Source organism: Podarcis liolepis (genome assembly GCF_965112155.1).
Source record: "Podarcis liolepis genome assembly, chromosome: 10".
NCBI lineage: Eukaryota > Metazoa > Chordata > Lepidosauria > Squamata > Lacertidae > Podarcis > Podarcis liolepis.
This window is the reverse complement of record NC_139562.1, coordinates 3,493,030-3,513,329: the sequence shown is the minus strand read 5'-3', so window position 1 is coordinate 3,513,329 and position 20,300 is coordinate 3,493,030. Positions and strand designations below refer to the sequence as shown.

Below are 20,300 nucleotides of genomic sequence, written 5' to 3'. Positions count from 1 at the left end.
TTCTGGGGTCCCCACAGTGCCCCCCAGCCTGGCTCCACTCGGCCAGGGCAACTGCATTTTGTTTCGCTGCAAGTGACCCTCCCCCCTGCAGCGTGGGGTCTTAAAGGAACTTCATGGGAGGGGAATCAGCGAGAAGGAGCTTCTGGATCCTGTGCAGCCCCCTCCCCATCTGCTCCCTTCAGGTTTCCTGAGCCCCTCCCTATTTCATTTTAAGTATTGTGGGTCCTGCACAGCCCTCAGGGCACCTAAGCATCGGGGGGGAGCTGTTTTGTTTCCTGAGGGCAGGAGTCACAATCCTGGCACACTGCAGGATGTCTGGGTTTTAGGTATGGGACTGAGGATCAGGTGGAAAAGAGGTGATAGGGGAAATATCCTGGGGTGTGGGTTTTATTTCATTTTTAATAATTTTTATTGATTTTCCAAAAAAAATCTTGAGTGTTCACTGGAAGGACAGATCGTGAAGCTGAGGCTCCAGTTCTTTGGCCACCTCATGAGAAGAGAAGACTCCCTGGAAAAGACCCTGATGTTGGGAAAGATGGAGGGTACAAGGAGAAGGGGACGACAGAGGACCAGATGGTTGAACAGTGTTCTCGAAGCTACCAGCATGAGTTTGACCAAACTGCGGGAGGCAGTGGAAGACAGAAGTGCCTGGCATGCTCTGGTCCAGGGGGTCACGAAGAGGCGGACATGACTGAACGACTCAACAACAACAACAACATATACTTTAAGAATCAGCACCTAGACCATTTCAGTAAATGCCTGGGGGCCTAAAACAGATGTGAATGAGCAGCGCAAATCAGAGCGCATTGTGTGCGTGCAACTTGCAAGAGGGCAGAGGGACAGAGTCTCTGCTTCACGCCCCTCTCTGCTCTCGTCCTCCTCTCTTCGACTTCCCACATTAATGGGGAAAGGCTACAGGTCCACCTCACAGGGATGTTGTAAAGACAGCAGAGTTGGTTTTTATGAAGCGCTTTGTACTCTCCAAGTGTCCTCTAGTTTATCTCCCCATGTTGAGCCCCCACAGCCTTTGCTCAAGGTGCACGGCTAGGAGATGGATCTTCCGCCAAACTCCCCTTTATTCCTGTTGCCACCATAGAGGACTCTTCAACACTTCACCCCAAACATAACAGAGGAGGAAGTGTGCATTGATTTATTAAACTGGTTTATTTAAAAAATAGACCTAAACATGTGGTTTCAAATGTTCTCATTTCTTTTCTTTTTCTTCTGAAACTTTACTACAGCTGCAGCAATGGGGATTATAATGCTGTTTCTCTACTACAGGTCTAACCAACCCTGCTCCACAATTGCCACCACTGTCCCATTCCATTCCACCCTCCAATGGTTGCAGCCAACCATCTTGGCTGCAAGTCCCAGAAGACGGGCTCTCTCCTTAGAGACCTTTTCCACCTAGCCTGGGAGGGGAGAGCCAGGATTGACTCCAGCTGCAAAAGCTGAGGCTGCTGAACAGACTCTTGAATTTGGGGGTTTTGGGGGGGGGTTGTTGGTGTTGGTGTTTTGTTTTTATATTTTAGATCTTGTGATTTATGTGGAAATTGTTCCGTTCAATTGCTCAATCCCAGCATTCCAAACTACCCCCATCACCATCTAGCATTTCCTAAAATTTACTCTTCTACTGTAATTACCATTATTATATTAATGTCATTGATACATGCGTATAAAACTTTAAATACAAACACCAAGACATTGCACTGAAACTTTAAGTAGACGCGCATGCATGCACTTTCCAAGAGTCTCATTCGAGAGCCAGTGGGGTGCAGTGCTTAAGAGAGGACCTCCATTTAAGGTGAGTTTGGGGGGTATTAGAATCCCAGGTGCTGCAAGTGGCCCTGCAGACCTCCCTCAAAACCAGGGAGGCTTATCAGAGAGAGATATGCATGGAATTTCTAAACAGAGGTCATGATCCACAAGGGAGCCTTACTGAGACGGGCCACAATCCTGTGATTCTCCTCCATGACTTCCTTATGCAGAGCTCTCTGGTCAGGATCCAGCAACGCCCATTCCTCATCTGTGAAATGAACAGCAACATCTTCAAAGCACACTGGACCCTAAGAGAGAAAGAGAAAGGTCCTTTTTAGAGAGCACTAAGGTTGTCTGCTACACATTGCTGTTTCTTTCTGCGCATTGAAAGGGGGGAGGAGAAGGTGGGGAAACCCCATTGTGCAACTGATGCGACAAGATAGGTGATTCCTGGGAACTATTTTTGAGGCTTGATAAACTGCTTAGAAGCCTATTTTAGCAATCAATGATAACTCTAGAAATAAAACTACAATGACTTATGAATCATCCTATTGACCGTCAGAAGGCAAGTTAAGGCAAGGTGGCTGTTCCTTATTCTCAGCACATTAAGCTTCTCGAATGGCATTCCCAGCGTCTTGGCTTCTGTCTAGGCTGCCCTTGACAAAGATGCCTTCAGAGAAGCTTGGACAGAAGCCAAGAGGAGAAGAGAGATTCCTTGGGGGCCAGAGACACCCTGGCTGCCCCCCCAGCCCCCTTCCCCACAGTGCTCCCTCCCTCTACCTGAGCTGTTTCCACAGCCGTTGCTTCTCCTTCATCACCAGGAATAGATGGAAGAGGAGATCTTGCTGGCATCATCTGGTCACCTGCAAGAGACAGAGGTAAGTGGGAAGCCAGGAGTGCATCTGCTCCCAAAAAAGTCTCACCTTCTGAGTGCATCTGGACATTTGGACCCATTTCATAATTTAGTTGGGTTAAAAAATACATCTCCTTTCCTTGGTACTCTTGGTTCCAAGTGTCTCCCCCCCCCCCCCCCGAAAAAAAGGCTGACAACAACCCATGGGTTCGTTTTGATATCCACAGAAAGAGACCAAACAGAGAACGGACTCCTTCCTTACCCAGCAGCCTCTCTCTGGTGTCCAGCGGAGTCCTTTTGGTCTCAGAGGAATCTGGGCCCATTTCTGCAAACAGATCCTGTCTCTGAAATAGCAACAAAGTTTCAAAACAGAATATGAAGAAGGGTTAGAAAAGGAGTGACAGAGGCAAAAACTGAAGGGCAATCTGATAACATTCAATGGCTGCTTTCCAAAACAAGGATGGGCCATTAATAGAGCTTTTGGGGATGTTCTCCTTCCTGTACGGAGCCCCTTGGGAGTATCCAGAGGAAAGTCTCTCTCACCTGCTGCTCTGCCTGCTTTCTCTCCTCTGCCTGACTCAGGAGGAAACCTTCGGCCAGGGCCACTGCCTGGGAACTGGTCTCTGCTCCACATTCCCTCACCCAGCTCTCCATCTCTGGTGGAAGGACAGCCAGGAACTGCTCCAAGATCACCAGGTCCAGCATCTCAGCTTTTGTGTGCCTTTCTGGCTTCAGCCATTGGTGGTAAAGGTGGTGGAGTCGGCTGCAAACCTCTCGAGGTCCTTTGGCCTCCTGGAAGCAGAACTGCCTGAACTGCTGGCTCTGCACCTCTGAGCGGAGAGTGTCCTCCTCACCCAGGATCTTCTGCACAGTTTCCCCCCAGAATCCTCCACTGCTCCCAGTTCTGATGACATGATCTCTTCCTGCTTCAGGGCCAGCTGAGTTTTTCTCATCCATCTGTGCTCTCAGGAAGCCTCCAAGAGAGATGAAGGAACCCCTTGATCTTCTGCCAAGTTTTGTCTGTCCGAATTAGAGGTGCCAGGAAATTCTACAAAGCAAAAACAGTGGTACCTCAGGTTACAGGCGCTTCAGGTTACAGACTCCGCTAACCCAGAAATGGTACCTCGGGTTAAGAACTTTGCTTCAGGATGAGAACAGAAATTGCACTGCAGTGGCAGTGGGAGGCCCCATTAGCTAAAGTGGTACCTCAAGTTAAGAACAGTTTCAGGTCAAGAACGGACCTCCAGAACGAATTAAGTTCTTAACCCAAGTACCACTGTACATTGTTCTGTTACAAAACTGACCTATTGCCTGGAGGAGAAAAATGTTCCGTGAGGAAGTATGTATGAGTCTTGGAAGAGTCAGCTCTGGACTGCACCACAACCCAGACTCTCGAGGTTTCTTTAGAAAGGAGAAGGAGAATGTATTTTTCGCTCCATAAGATGCACCTGACTATAAGGCACACCTAGTTTTTAGAAGGGGAATGCAAGAAAATCCCAGGCTCTGCTCAGCGCTCCCTTTCATGAGCTGTGTGGAGCGTGTGTGTCACGCTTGCAGGCTTTTCCCCAGGTGGGAAAAGCCGCACACATTCTCCACGCGGCTAGTGAAAGGGAGTGTGGCTCTTGGGGGCTTTTCCAGGAGGTGGGGGAAGGGACTGAGGGGCTGCCCTCTGTCCCTTCCCCCACCTCCCACAAAAGCCAGCAAGAGCCGCACGCTCTTTAAAGGGTGTGCGGCAACTGTGGGCTTTTCTACGAGGAGGGAGAAGGAACTGACTGGCCGTGTCAGTTCCTCCTCCCTCCTCTGGGAAAAGCTTGCAAGAGCCGCGCGGAGCATGTGTGCGACTCTTGGGGGCGTTTCCCGCCTGCCTCCCGCCTGCATCCGCTCCATAAGATGCACACACATTTCCCCTTTTTAGGAGGCAAAAAGTGTGTCTTATGGAACCTTTTTTATGTATGCAGTAACAGCAGCAAGGATACTTATCGCAAAATATTGGAAGACACAAGATTTGCCCACCCTGGAAGAATGGCAGATGCAACTGATAGACTACATGGAACTGGCAGAAATGACTGGCAGAATCCGAGACCTCGGAGAAGAGACAGTGGAAGAGGACTGGAAAAAATTTAAGGACTATTTGCAAAAGTATTGTAAATTGTATGAATGCTAGAATGATGCAGGATATTAAGATAACATGGCATTAGTGACTTAGCGGAAAGGAGCATGAAAATAACTAAACTATAAGAACAAAGGTGAATTTTGAATAATATTATGTCAAGCTTAAATAGTCAAATATTTGATAACAAAGGGCAAACTGGAGACATAATAGTTGAAACGTATAATTTAAAACAAGTTTTGAGAGAAGGTGAAGTATTGCTGAACTGATTTTATAAATGGGAACACAGAAAAGGGAGATGTGAGGGAGTCAGAAAAGAGGGTTATGGAAATTTGGTTCATGAAGTCTAACTATGTTTTATGTCTTTCACATGATTTTTTGTTGGTTGTTTTTTCTTTTTTCGTATGTTTTTTCTCACTTTGGTGATGGTGTTTTTTATTGCTTTTGGGTTGTGTATGTGTATGGTGTTATATTGTTTAAAACCTTTAATAAATATTTTATAAGAAAAAGAAAAAAAAGTGTGTCTTATGGAGAGAGAAATACGGTAAGTAAGGGTTCCTCAAGAGTTGCTCTCCTGCCCAAACCCATTTCAGAGCACATTTATTCCCTTACCTGGCTAACTCCTGAGGGCCAAATGACATGTGGGTGGGGTCAAAGGACAGCACTCAAAAAGAAATAAAGTGGGACTCACCTTTCTATGTGTGCCATGTGTTTTCAACTGTTCTTATTGCTTATTTCAACACTTCTTATTAATCTGCTCTTGGAGATTCAGATGATGAGCAAAGAACTAACAATAATGATGATGATGTTACATTGCCCAACACTACCCCTCCCCCGTCATGAATACTTGGGGACGCCTGGGTCCATCATGGTCACTTGAGTCTCAGGGGCCCATATCCTGCTCAGGCTAGTTTGCCACCCACAATCCCAGTCCCAGACTTGGTCCTGGTCTTCCCTGCTCTGCGCCAGATGGGATGGTTGCAACACTCTCTGTGTGGAACTGCCCTTGAAGGCAACTTGGTAACTGGTCCAAAATGAGGCAGCCAGATGATTGGCTGGGCTGCCTCTCTTTATGAATGGCATTTCTCTCCCACCTCTTTGCCGAAGGAGATCAAGGTGGCATCCATGGGTCTACCCCTCCCCACTGAGTCCCCCCACAACAAACACATTGGATTCCTGTTTTAAAACAGTTGCACTGGTTGTTTCCATTCCAGCAGGACCTCTCCTGCTCTCAGTGCCTTGGCTTGTGAGACCTCCAGTGGTGCTTTCATAGAACTATGGAGGTGGATGGCACCCCAAGGATCATCTAGCTCAACCCCAGGCAATCTCAGAGGGCACACGTGTATCTGGGGAACTAAGCACTGGAGGAGAAAATGGGCCCTGCAGGATCAGGCCACAGGGCTGCCCCCTATAGGGGAGACAGAGCAGAGGAGCCACCCATCTCCCTCTCCTCCTCCTCCACGGATTGGCCTCCTCCTCTTTTAATGCCACCTTGATTGGTGGCCTCCCTGGCTCTTGTGGGAGGCAGTTCCACAGGTTTTACTCTGCCCTGCAAGAGGAAGCGCTTTCTCTTCCCTGCTCTCCTTCCTTCCTTCTTTCCTTGCACAGGTGAGGTTTTAGGGACCAGGGTATATTTCATGTCTGAATGTTTCTATCTGCGGACAACCTCTGTTATACAAGGGGACTGATCCATACATGTGAATGGGGTTTCTCTGCATGCATTTCCCCGCTCCTGGACCCCAGACCCCTCCCCAAGGGGCCAGCAGCGCATCCATGCAAAGGAAGAGCAGAGCTGCCGCCCTCCTGCGACCCTCCGTGCCCTGACTTGCCCCCCTCTCGCCATGCAGCGCTGGGACCCCCGCTCTCCCCATGGGCCCTATCCTGGGAGAGAGGAGGCTCACGGGATCCCTGCAGGCGCCCCCAGGCAGCCTCTGCAGAGCCGAACCAAGGGGACCCCCACAAGCCCGACTTCTTGCAGGAAAGGGAGGGGTTGGGCTTTCGCTCTGGAGGACCCTGCCCCCCCTCTTACTTTCCTGTCTAGGAATCTAACTCGTTTCTGTTTATTTTATTTTTAAAAAAATAATATTTATTAAGAATTTAATAATTATAAAAAGAAAAAGAGTTAAACAAAGCAAAACAATACAATACAATACATAAAAAGCAAAAAAAAACCAACCACTGCTTATCTTAACAAAACAAAAACAAAGACAGAAACAATTAAAAACACATCCAATATTTTCATATCTTATCTTTCATTTACTTGTTTCGACGACCTCCTCAAACCTGTTGAATGGTTTCTTTAAATGTAAAGGTTCATCATTGTTCCACTCCATGTGTATGTCTTTAAGGGGCCAGAGCAAGATAACGAGACCCAGCTTTACAGCTGTGAAACATAGCAGGTGCTGCTGAGTTGTATTTGATTAAGGCGTGTCAGCATTTGGGTAGAGTATATAAGGAGCAGCACCTAGCTCTCCCATTACCCTGGGGGATGGGTTGGTGGTTGGGTCATGTTTGTTTGTTAATGTATTTAGTGTAAATGGAGTTTTTGTTTTTCTTATTAAAACCTTCTTTAAGTTATTTTTGAGTCCTTTCTTTTTAATGCATGATCTCCCCAGCAAGCTCTCTGCAGCGTTACCATCCTGCAAAAAGCCAACATCTTTGGTTATGGGCCCAGCTGCTGAGTGGATGACTGCATATTTTTGGACTCTGAGAAAGGTTTGAAAACTCCTTCTCCTGTTAGCGTAGTTTTTGTGGGTCTGGAAGAGTTCCAGAATGGTTGACCAGGTTCCTGAAGCTGAGAAGGCTCTGGTCTTCCCACAGCTGACAGATGAGAACTATAGTTTATGGTCTTTTCGGGTGGAGGCGCTTTTGACCTCTAGAGAAGTATGGACCTATGTAACTGATGACCCTCCTAACCCTGTAACTAATGCTTGGTCGAAAGGAGATGCAAAAGCCAGGGCGATAATTAATTTGGCAGTCAGCGACCAGCAAGTAGTCTATATAAGAAATAAGAAAACTGCCAAAGAAATGTGGGACAGTCTTGCAGCAGTGCATGTTAGAAAAGAGTCAGCGTCTGCATTGACGTTTTTCAAGCAGTTGTACCAGACGAAGTTGCAGCCTGGTGGTGATTTGGCAGCACACTTGAGACGTCTGGAGGCAATACACGGCGAATTAATTCGAAGGGACATGGAGGTACCTGATATTCAGTATGTTTTTTATCATCCTTTGTTCCCTTAATGAGGACTTTGATGGTATAGCTAGCCAGATATCTGCCGTTCCACCAGCACAATTAACTGTGGAAGGGGTAACGGCAAGATTAATGGGCGAGTTGGATAGAAGGGAGGCTTGTGCCATAAGCAATCCTGTTTCCGGAAAGAATGAGGAACACCATATGCAAACCCGTGGTGATACAACTGCATTTAAAGCTGCAAAGCGTTGTTGGTTCTGCAATAAGCAAGGACATTTTGCAAGGGACTGCAGATCCAGAAGAAAGCAAAGTACTCCCAAGCCTGTTTCTGTTCGTCAATCACGGTCGTCAGCCCAGCAGTCGGCATCGTACCGTAAAGACAGAAACGAGCCGCGAGCTTTTCACGCTCGGACTAAAGATCGTAAAAGAATTAAAGATGCCAAGTGGAAGTCTTTTGTTATTGACTCAGGAGCATCGCAGCATGTCTGCAATGATCGAAGCTTGTTTATTTCTTTCGAAGAGGAAATTGGTAATGTACATTTAGCCAATTCACAAGTCCTGCAGTCGCTTGGCAGGGGTACTGTTAAACTTGACTCTTTAAACATTACAATAGCGAACTGCATTTACTGCCCGTCAATGGACAATTTATTATCAGTAATGTGTTTTGCTCGTCAAGGCATAACTGTGCGTTTCTTAAAGTCAATGTGTGAGTTTTTCAAGGGGAACAAACGTCTATTGTATGCCCGGGAATCTGATGGTTTATATAGACTGTATTTTCGCACCTACTCCCAATCGTCTATAAATTGCAGAGCAGCACAGTCAAGCCAGGGGTTGAGGAAAGTAAGACCACATTCTGGGTGTGTCCACATGGCGCACAGAATTCTGGGACACCTGAATTTTGCTGATGTAATTAAGACACAGAATATTGTCAATGGCCTCAACTTAAAACCATGTAAATTCTTTATGCAGTGTCTATCTTGTTGCAAGAATAAGATTAAGGTTGCACGCAAGGGTAGGTGCTCAGATAGGAAAGTAACTGAGCCATTTGAGCGTGTACATTGTGATTTAGTTGGGCCACTCCCACCATCATTAGGAGGTTCGAAGTACTGGCTTACCCTGATAGACCAGTATAGTAGATATTGTTGGGCTTATGCAATAGCTGAGAAGTCCCAAGCATTTGAGAAGTACAAGGTTTTTTGCAACTGGGTAAAAACGCACTTTAACAAACCAATTAAGAATCTGTTTTCTGATCGGGGCAGGGAATTTGTTTCTGAGGATTTTGAGAAATTCCTGGAAGCGCAGGGGACTACTCATGAGTTATCTTGCCCCCGAAGTCCCTGGCAAAATGGGCTTGTTGAAGTTGTGCAGCGTGACTTGCAGGCAGGGGTTAAAACTTATCTGCACGATGCTAATCTGCCCAAAGAGTTTTGGGCTGAAGCACTCAATGCCTTTTGTTATGTTAGAAATCGCATTTATCATTCTGGTTTAGATGTCACCCCCTATGAGAAGTTGTTTAAAAAACGCCCAAATCTGAAATACCTACGCATTTGGGGTTCAGATGTAATTATGCATTATCCTGCTAAGCAGAAATTGGGTGAGCGTAGTGTTCAGGGAAAGTTAATGGGCTACCAGCAGGGGGCGTACAGAATTTACATACCAGCAACTGGCAAATTTCATATTACCAGAAGCATGATACAAACTGTAAATTGGAATGGAGTTGCTGTTTTCCAAGATACTAATGGTATAAATGATACTGAGGAAGAAGAGGTAGAAGAAGCAGCAGCAGGAGGAAATGGTGATTCTGAATTAATAGAAAAAGACAAAAAGCCTGTTGAATCTGATAATTTGTTTGATGATTTAAAGTCACAGGCACCCGAGGGGAAGTTAGATTCTCTTGAGTTTTCTGACCGTGAGCTTAGCCTACAGGCACCTCTTCAGTCTGACAATGATGATTTACAACCTGAAACTAGTAGTTCACTTAGTTCCCTTAAGTCTGAGGAGTCTGACTCTCCTTCCGGACTGAGACGTTCAGATAGAAAGAGGCAGAAGCCACAACGTTTCGCAGATGAACACTTTAATACTGTGTATGCCAATAAGGTGGTTTTTGAGCCAAAAAGCTACAATGATGTTCAGAATTTACCTAAGCACCAAGCTGTAAATTGGTATAAAGCTATGAACTCCGAGATAGCTTCTTTAAAAGAGCATAACACTTGGTCTCTTGTACCACAAACCCCAGATATGAGACTTATTGATTCAAAATGGGTTTATAGAGTTAAAATGAATGACAAAAATGAAGTTGTAAGGTACAAGGCAAGATTAGTTGCTAGGGGCTTTCAACAAATTCCAGGTGACGATTATGATTTGTGCTATTCACCAAGTGTAAAATCTGAAACAGTTAAGCTTTTGTTAAAAGATGCTTCACAGTGTGGAAAAGCCCACTATGCAATGTTTCTCTGCTCTTAAGAGAGTGGTAATGTACCTTAAACATACCAAACATTATAGGTTGCAGTTTACATCAAGTATTGACAAAGGTTACACATGAAAGACATGTACAAAGTATGCTTTATGTTTTTGTTCCACAATGATGAACCGCAGGGGAAATGTTGAATGGTTTCTTTAAATGTAAAGGTTCATCATTGTTCCACTCCATGTGTATGTCTTTAAGGGGCCAGAGCAAGATAACGAGACCCAGCTTTACAGCTGTGAAACATAGCAGGTGCTGCTGAGTTGTATTTGATTAAGGCGTGTCAGCATTTGGGTAGAGTATATAAGGAGCAGCACCTAGCTCTCCCATTACCCTGGGGGATGGGTTGGTGGTTGGGTCATGTTTGTTTGTTAATGTATTTAGTGTAAATGGAGTTTTTGTTTTTCTTATTAAAACCTTCTTTAAGTTATTTTTGAGTCCTTTCTTTTTAATGCATGATCTCCCCAGCAAGCTCTCTGCAGCGTTACCATACTGCAAAAAGCCAACAAAACCTCCCTTTTTTGTATTCTAGTTCAATTAGCTATTTCAGCAAATCCTTTCCATCTTTCCCAGTTTTTGTGTTTTTTTAAATAAATTTTTATTGAATTTTCACAATTTATATTAACACAAACAATACACAATACACAATACAAACATACAAACACAAAAAAACAGACAAAAGCGAACATACCTATATAATTTCATATCCAATTTTCTTAAAACTTATTTCGCTGACTTCCCCATACCTCCCCTTTCTGCATTCCAATTTCCAAATTTGTTTCAGCAAATCCTTCCCCTTAATTTCGTCTAATTGTTTCCTTTCCTTTCCTTTTCTTTTACTTAAACTTTTTCAGTTGTAATCCCTTACTTTCTATAACCACAACATTTTAACACTCATTAACTTTACAATATTTCTTAAGATAAATTTTAAATTTCTTCCAATCTTCTTCCGTCGTCTCTTTCCCCTGGTCTCGGATTCTGCCAGTCATTTCCGCCAGTCCCATGTAGTCTATCACCTTCATCTGCCATTCTTCCAGAGTGGGTAGCTCTTGTGTCTTCCAATACTTAGCGATGAGTATTCTTGCTGCTGTTGTAGCGTACGTAAAAAAAGTTCTATCCTTCTTTGACACCAATTGGCCGACAATGCTCAAGAGAAAGGCCTCTGGTTTCTTAGGGAAAGTACATTTAAGTACCTTTTTCATTTCATTATATATCATTTCCCAGAAAGCCTTAATCTTCGGACACGTCCACCAAAGGTGAAAAAAAGTGCCTTCAGTTTCTTTACATTTCCAACATTTATTATCGGGCAAGTGATAAATTTTTGCAAGCTTGACTGTGGTCATGTACCACCTATAAATCATTTTCATAATATTCTCTCTTAAGGCATTACATGCCGTAAATTTTATACCGGTTGTAATGGGAATTGGGGTTGCTTGTGCGTAAACTGCAAACTGCTCCAAGCTAGCCGTGTAGCTAAAACTTTCCCTGGTTGACAGCCCTTGAAACGCGACTGTCTTAGTCACTGGCAGAATCCATCAGTGGGCGGGACCTAAATTTGCGCCAACATAGGAGTTGTTTGACTCCAAGTCTCCGCCTAGATTCCCTGCGTGGAAGCCTTCTGCGCAGCGTTGGCGTGCCAAGCGGAGGTCCTGTGCTCTCTCCACTGATTTCACTGGAAGAGTCTCTGAGCCTCCCCTCCGCCTTGCTCTCGGCTTCCCCTTTCTCCCTGGTGTCCCCTGGATTTCTTTCCCCCGTGGGAACCCTCTCTCTCTCCTTGCTAGTTCCCTCCCCTGCATCACTGGAGCAACTTTCCTCTCCTCTTCCCTCTGATGGCAGTTCCCTGACATCCACCTCCCTCCCAGGGCCCTCCCCTGTAGAAATGAAAAATCATGGGAGACGAGAGAGGCAGGTGTAGTTAGGCGTCTGTCAGGGCGGGCCCTGAGAGCCTATTTTATTGAATATTGCAAGCATTGCCCCAGATGGGCCTGTGGCTGATTGGTTGATACATACACACAGAAACTTGTAATTGGTTAACATAAGTACTAAGGCGGGAATTACATCTGAAAGGTGGGGATTACATGTGATCATTTATCATTGATGGAATAAAGGCTGGGAATCGGAGCTAGAACTAGACAGGCATGAAGCCTCCTAATTGAATTGTAACTAGAGATTAATATGGCACAAACAATATAACGATCAAGTTCTGTAGATGCGGTCAGCTAGGCATGGAGAGCAGGTACAGTTTGTTTTCCATGAGCTTGGGATGTCTGTTACTTAATGATTGATCATAGCATGTAACAATGTAATCAGGTTCTGTAGTTGTGGTCAGCTAGGTGTGAAGAGCAGGTTCGTACAGTGTGTGCAAAGCAGGGAAAAACCTACGAGCAAGACTTCTCAGAAAGCATGAGAAAAGAAGAGCAAGGCTTCCTCGGAAGGCGATGCAGGAAACCCCTCGAAAGAGCTCTCCCCTTCCTCAGAGGATTCAAACACCGCTCTCCACCTGTTGCTATCTCCTTCCACTGCCCAATCTCCCCAGTCGGATTCCTCTTCCTCGGCTTCCCCTCCTTCCTCCTCTTCTGAGGCTGGCCACCCCTCAAACTCTTCTTCATCCCCCGTGGTGCCAAACTGCTCTCTCCAGAACCTACCAAGGGGTTTGGGCTTCCTTGGGAACCTGCTATGAAACTCCTCCTGCAGGTATTCATCGATATGACATGGGGTTTCCCCCCACAATTTTTTCTCCCCATTTCCCATGGAAATTTGAGGGGAGTCGTTTAGCTGCCCCCTCCATTCCTGGTTTGAACAGCACCAATACCTAAAACACGGAGGGATCTTAGCTCGTGGGGTGTGGGAGGGGGAGGGGAAGATGTTGCACTTGTGGGGGGGACCCCTCTTTGCAGCTGGATCTCCGGGATCAGCCCCTCCCCCGCTCACCTGATCCCCAGAAGGAAGACGGGAGGGAGGAACCTTCCTCTCCTCCCCCCCCCTCAATTCTTTCCCTCCCTTCCCGGCACATCCTCCTCTCACCCCGCCCCCACAACCCCAGATCCCGCGCCCAAACATCCCACCCCTTCCTCCTCCTCCTCCAATCCGGCTTCTGCTCCGGGAATGGGGGGGGTGAGCCCCCCTCCCAAACTGCCTGCTTCTCCCAGCAATTCACTCCGGATTGCTGCTCTGCCCCGTAGCTCTAGGGAGGCGCTTTCGGAAAGGGGAGGGAGAAGGCAGGGAAACTCTCCCCCCCCCTCGTGGATGTTGCAGGAAAGGAGAATCGGGAGCGAGGACAAAGAGGTAAAGGGGTCGCGGGGGGGAGGGGAGAAAAGGACCCAGAGACCCTTCCAGCTCCCTCAAGCGCCTTCTGTGGGGCCTGGATCCCGGCACGCGTGCTGCGAAGTGGCGGAGATGGGGCGCCCACCCACGAGGACTCCCTGGCCCCGTTTACGCCGCGCAGGCATCCCTGGGGCGCGGAGAGAAGCCAGGATAGAGACCCCCCTGTCTCTCCCCGGCTCGTCTAAGTGGGGGGCAAAAGGGGCGGAGAGATGGGTCGCGCCTGGCAAGGGGTGAGCCAAGGGGTCGTCTGGATGCAGGGGAGACTCCGGGAGAAAGGGAGGGGGTCGGGGAAGTAGGGGGATAAGGGAGGGGACACCCCCGAGTCAGGGAAGCGCAGCAATGGGGGAGGGAGGGAGATAGGAAGACCAGTCTTTGGGGGGGGGGCGTCTCCATCGTGGCTTCCTTGGGGAGACTTGGCTTCTCCCTCCCGCCCAGCAATCGCCCCCCCCTTCAAGACTACCAGAGAGGGATCCCTGGAAAGTGGGGGTCCAGGCCCCGTCCCTCGCCTTCCTGCAATCTCCATCCTCTTCCCACCCCATAAGTCCCTGCCCTGTCCAGACGCAGCGATTCTGCCCAGTCCAACCATTAGTCCCCTGGAGAGGAGAGGAAATCCGGAGAGGAAGAGGGGAGAGGAGGGGCCTTCTCAGAAGCGGCTCTTTGTTTCCGCAATCCAACCCAGGAAGCAGCCAGAAACCTTTTCCTCTCTCTCAGGCTTCTATCATTATTGTCTTTTCCACTGAGGATGAGGATAATGTACACCTGTCATCAGAAACAGGGGTGCAGAGTCCATGGAATGGCTCTTAGGATTGATACAGAAGTTGCACCTCAAAAGCATTTCTGTTCCTCTTATTCTTTGTAGGCAATGTCAGAGTGACTGACAAGCTGAGATCCGATGACAGTGACTGCATGAATCTTCCCAGTCAAAGGACCCATTTTCATGATAGACAGTGCCTGTGGCTGGAGGCTCTATATACAGGGTGTGCCTATGCAGGCCAAAGACTGCCAGTATTAGCACAGGTGAGGTGTGTGTCATTCCCAAATTTACAGACTGTATGTGAATGAGAGTGTGTGGGTGGGATTATAGTTTACGGAAACCCTGTGATTTTCTCCACCCATAACAATTCGTGAGCTGATATTGCAGTACGAATTACAAAATAACTACAAAAAAAATCACAAGATAATAATAATAGTACAGTGGTACTTCGGGTTAAGAACTGAATTAGTTCTACAGCTCCGTTCTTAATCTGAAACTGTTCTTAACCTGAACATTAACTTTAGCTAATGGGGCCACCACGCTGCTGGAGCACGATTTCTGTCCTCATCCTGAAGCAAAGTTCTTAACTAAAGGTACTATTTCTGGGTTAGCAGAGTCTGTAACCTGAAGCTCCTGTAACCTGAGGTACCACTCTAGACGTTATAGTATTAGTATTTTCCCCCAGCCACTCTGGGCAGCTTACAGTGCATATAGGTAAAGGTAAAGGGACCCCTGACCATTAGGTCCAGTCGTGGCCGACTCTGGGGTTGCGGCGCTCATCTCGCTTTACTGGCCGGGGAGCCGGCATACAGCTTCTGGGTCATGTGGCCAGCATGACTAAGCCGCTTCTGGCGAGCCAGAGCAGCACACGGAAACGCCGTTTACCTTCCCACCGGAGTGGTATTTATTTATCTACTTGCACTTTGACGTGCTTTTGAACTGCTAGGTTGGCAGGAGCAGGGACCGAGCAACGGGAACTCAGCCCATCGCGGGGATTCAAACTGCCGACCTTCTAATCGGCAGGTCATAGGCTCTGTGGTTTAACCCACAGCGCCACTCGCATCCCTACAGTACATATACTGTACAAGACAGTAAAACATCAAACATTAAAAACCTCCTGATACAGCTGTCTTCTAAATGTCAGGTGGTTGCCTCCTTCCTTGCCCATAGAAGGGTGGGCATCCCATGTGGCAGGAGGCCCTCTGCCTGCTTCCCTGGAACTTCACTTCTAACAGCAAGGGAACCAGCAGAAGACCCTCAGAGGCGGACCTCCCTGTCCGGACTGAACGATGTGGGTGAAGATGCTCCTTCAGGTCCACAGGGCCGAGGCTGAGGAGGGCTTTGGGTTGCAGATCTTGCTCCTCCATAATGATCAATGTATAGTTAGCAGAGTAGGAAAAAACACTCAGAGGCAGAAAAAAATAATTCAGCTGAGAAATTTATTACTGAAGACAGAGAAGCATAACAGGATCCACACAAAAAAAGTAACTGACAGTAAAACCCTGACTTAGCAAACCAAAACAGCACTCAAGTAAGAAACAGACAAGCAGAGTAGAGTAATAGCAGAATATGAAGTGGGAGCAGGCACATTTCAATACTGTAATTTATATGTAATTCAAGGTCAGAGTAACCCTGGGACTAGATAACAAGCCTCCAAGTGGATGTGCCCCACCTGCCCTTCACTTTCCTCTTCCGCACGGGCAGAATCTGTCTTCTGGACTGTGGGATTCACGGTTGTTCTCCTCCTCTCCATCCACCAGGGCTTGACTTCAGGTGCAGCAGAATTCCCCAGCCCCCCAAGGATTTGAGACCTATCAGCTTTCCTCACCTGGTTTAGCCGGCCGGTTGAAGCCGTTGCTTGAAGCCCTGTTGCATGCTGACAGCTTCTGGAAGCCACAGGTGAGAACTGAGTGCAGGGTGGGGACCAAGGGTGGAAAAATTACCCCAGAAGGTGCAGGACATGTCCCCCAGCCAAGGAACTACTTATCCCAAACACCCCATGACATCTAGATTCAGGTAGGTAGCTGTGTTGATATGACGCAGTTGAAATAAAAAATTACAAAATATTCCCGTAGCACCTTAGAGACCAACTAAGTTTGTTCTAGGTATAAGCTTTCGTGTGCATGCACACTTCTTCAGATACACTGAAACAGATGTCACCAGACCTTTATATATCATGGGAGGTGGGGGTGGGGGTTTTCCTCAGAAGGGTACTCCTACTACGATCTCCCACTACCCTTCACTATAAGAGGAAGTGTGCATGCATAAGAAAGCTTATACCTAAAACAAATTTAGTTGGTCTCTAAGGTGCTACTGGACTATTTTTTTATTATTTTTTTCAACTGTGTCAGACCAATATGTCTACCTACCATTAAGTACAGTTATCTCCTCGCCTTGAATATCCTGCTTTTCAGCGCCAGATTAGGATAGTCCCCTGTCAGAAGACAAGCACAGGGTCAGGCAGCACATCATCATTATAAAGAACCATTGGGGTGGGTGTTTCCGTCTGGGATTCCCATTTGCCATCTGCTCTCCTTCTGCTTCTCCTGCTCTCTCCATGCAATGTGAGTCATGTAGACAGAGGTCCATCTCCAAGAACGGGAGCTTCCCTGAGCACCCATTCAGCTGATTCCAAGCACCAAGCCTTGTCACTAGTTCTCTGACTGACCCAGGCCACAGTCCCTGGAAGAGATGAAGGCCTGGGTCTCCCAAAATAGTCCATATGGACCTCCTGAGGTCAGTGGGACTGTGAAGGTGATTCATGAAGATCTAGAGGTGGAAATGGGGGCAACCACTTGATTTGAAAGGCAGTCTCAGAGGACAACAGTATTCCAAGGTCATACTGTGTTATTAAAGATGATTGAGGATTATGAAAGGTTCCTGATGCATTGCTACCATTTGACATCATACCATTTTCATTTCCTAAAAATTGGGAACATGGGGAGGACATGGGAGAATGTAGGAGATGTTGAAATAAGAGAAGGTGCTAATGGTGGTTGATGTGTCCATTTTTTCTGTGTTCTCTTTCCTGAAACCCAAACAGGATTTCATTTCTGCCCACTCTGAAAAAGGTGATGGAGGAGACAGAATTGCAGGGGACAGGGCACCCTTCGTTTCATTAGGAATAGCCATTAAAATGTGTGAAATGTGGAATATGCTTCACTGAATGAGCACACACAGTTCACATCAACGAACACAAAAAGGAAAGAACCCATTTAAAGGTATGGAGTGTGGAAAGAGCTTCTCTTTCAATGCAAAACTTAGAACACACCAGCGGACTCACAGAGAGAGAAAACTTTTTAAGTGCAGGGAGTGTGGGAAGAACTTCAGTCAGAGTGGACACCTCAATATACATCAACGGACTCACACAGGGGAGAAACCATTTAAATGCATGGAGTGTGGAAAGGACTTCAGTCAGAATGGACAACTTAGATCCCATCAACAGACTCACACAGGGGAGAAACCATTTAAATGTATGGAGTGTGAAAAGAGCTTTAGTCATAGTGGAAACCTTAGAAGACATCAACGGACTCACACAGGGGAGAAACCTTTTAAATGTATCGAGTGTGGAAAGAGCTTTAGTGAAAATGGAAGCCTTAGGAAACATCAACGTACTCACACAGGGGAGAAACCATTTAAATGTATCGAGTGTGGAAAGAGCTTTAGTGAAAATGGAAGCCTTAGGAAACATCAACGGACTCACACAGGGGAGAAACCATTTAAATGTATCGAGTGTGGAAAGAGCTTTAGTGATAGTGGAAGCCTTAGAACACATCAATGGACTCACACAGGGGAGAAACCATTTAAATGTATGGAGTGTGAAAAGAGCTTTTGTGAAAATGGAAGCCTTAGAAGACATCAACGGACTCACACAGGGGAGAAACCATATAAATGTATCGAGTGTGGAAAGAGCTTTAGTGAAAATGGAAGCCTTAGGAAACATCAACGGACTCACACAGGGGAGAAACCATTTAAATGCATGGAGTGTGGAAAGGACTTCAGTCATAATGGACACCTTAGATCCCATCAACAGACTCACACAGGGGAGAAACCATTTAAATGTATGGAGTGTGAAAAGAGCTTTAGTGAAAATGGAAGCCTTAGAACACATCAACGGACTCACACAGGGGAGAAACCATTTAAATGCATGGAGTGTGGAAAGGACTTCAGTCAGAATGGACACCTTAGATCCCATCAACAGACTCACACAGGGGAGAAACCATTTAAATGTATGGAGTGTGAAAAGAGCTTTAGTGAAAATCTAAGCCTTAGAAGACATCAACGGACTCACACAGGGGAGAAACCATATAAATGTATCGAGTGTGGAAAGAGCTTTAGTGAAAATGGAAGCCTTAGGAAACATCAACGGACTCACACAGGGGAGAAACCATTTAAATGTTTCGAGTGTGGAAAGAGCTTTAGTCATAGTGGAAGCCTTAGAACACATCAACGGACTCACACAGGGGAGAAACCATTTAAATGCATGGAGTGTGGAAAGGACTTCAGTCAGAATGGACACCTTAGATCCCATCAACAGACTCACACAGGGGAGAAGCCATTTAAATGTATGGAGTGTGAAAAGAGCTTTAGTGGAAATGGAAGCCTTAGGAAACATCAACGTACTCACACAGGGGAGAAACCATTTAAATGTATCGAGTGTGGAAAGAGCTTTAGTGAAAATGGAAGCCTTAGGAAACATCAACAGACTCACACAGGGGAGAAACCATATAAATGTATCGAGTGTGGAAAGAGCTTTAGTGAAAATGGAAGCCTTAGGAAACATCAACGTACTCACACAGGGGAGAAACCATTTAAATGTATCGAGTGTTAGCTTCCGGGTTAGCGCGATCGGCTAATGGCGGATTCCCTCTGAGCTCCGGAGGGAATCGGCTTGACAGGGGGCTGGGTCTTGCCGGGCCGGCGACACGGGGACCCTTAAAAACCACGGGCACGGAGCCCGTGGACATGGTGACTTGGCGGGCACCGTTAGCGCCCTCCCGACTCGTGAAGGAGCCTTTTTAAAGGCTACGGAACGGATGCCGGGGTGCGGCGTGGTGCTGTGAGTCTACTGCTTCCCCTGCCGAGCGAAGCCGCATGCCATTTGTCGGAGAGCGCTGACTTCTTCCTGCTAAAATTTGGACTTAAAATCAAGAACAACAACCCGTGAGTAATTTGGAAATTGGATTACAAATAATTCGGTTTTGGATTTGGTACGAGCGGGGGAGGTGAAAAAAAAAGGGAAGTCCGTCTCCCCCCTATTGTCAACAGTTTAAAGCAAGGATCTGTCAACTAAGGTTGCGAGAAGAATTGTTGTGATTGGATAAAAAATATAAATTCCACGGATTTAAAGGACTAAGCTAATGTGCTGGAGGACAAGAGTTCATTTGTTTGGATTAAGTACCACTTTTCTCAAGCCCGGGAGTAACCTGTGAAAAGAGCCTGCTGAGGATCTACAGAAAACTTTTGACAGCTGTCAAATTAGCTGTCAAAGTTGGGAAAAACCGAAAGCTTAAATTTTAACCGGTTATATTGTTACAAAATATTGAAAGTAAAGAAAGACTGATACAAATAAATCTGACTTTTGGATCGGAAGGGGAAAGAATACTAAGTAACCAGAATCCCTCTAGAGGGGATTCTTGGACATTACAAGAATGGAACTAGGTCGGGAAATACGAGCTGACTTGCAAGAGCTTATCTTTCTCGTGGGAAAGCTGCGAGAGATGATCGAGCAAGGCCATGTTTTGTCTACAAGCCCCACAAAACCGAAGTTAACAGAAAATATACCTACTGAGTTGGAAAGGGACTTGATGCTCAAAACACAGGCAGCTGGACAAGAAATGAAATCAAAGA

The 20,300-nt window shown here is 46.5% G+C and overlaps 3 protein-coding genes across 3 annotated transcripts in view; 2 read left to right on the top strand and 1 right to left on the bottom strand.

Annotated features, from left to right (window-relative positions):
* The window catches only part of LOC310686823 (uncharacterized protein), a 116,614-nt gene that overhangs the window by 37,603 nt on the left and 58,711 nt on the right, over positions 1–20,300 (top strand). The window lies entirely within an intron of this gene.
* Positions 1,894–6,726, bottom strand: LOC310687000 (zinc finger protein 213-like). Its single transcript, XM_083461610.1, has 5 exons — positions 6,623–6,726; positions 3,155–3,659; positions 2,874–2,955; positions 2,539–2,621; positions 1,894–2,066 (listed from the first exon to the last, which is right to left on the bottom strand). The coding sequence occupies exons 2-5, from the start codon at positions 3,566–3,568 to the stop codon at positions 1,905–1,907; spliced, it is 741 nt and encodes a 246-aa protein (XP_083317736.1). The 5' UTR covers positions 3,569–3,659; positions 6,623–6,726; the 3' UTR covers positions 1,894–1,904.
* LOC310686854 (uncharacterized protein) overlaps positions 13,555–20,300 on the top strand; it is a 54,136-nt gene continuing 47,390 nt past the window's right edge. Inside the window, exons 1-3 of the mRNA XM_083461213.1 lie at positions 13,555–13,657; positions 14,556–14,713; positions 16,211–16,349. The gene's annotated coding sequence lies outside the window, so the exon portion shown is untranslated. The remainder of the gene's footprint in view (positions 13,658–14,555; positions 14,714–16,210; positions 16,350–20,300) is intronic.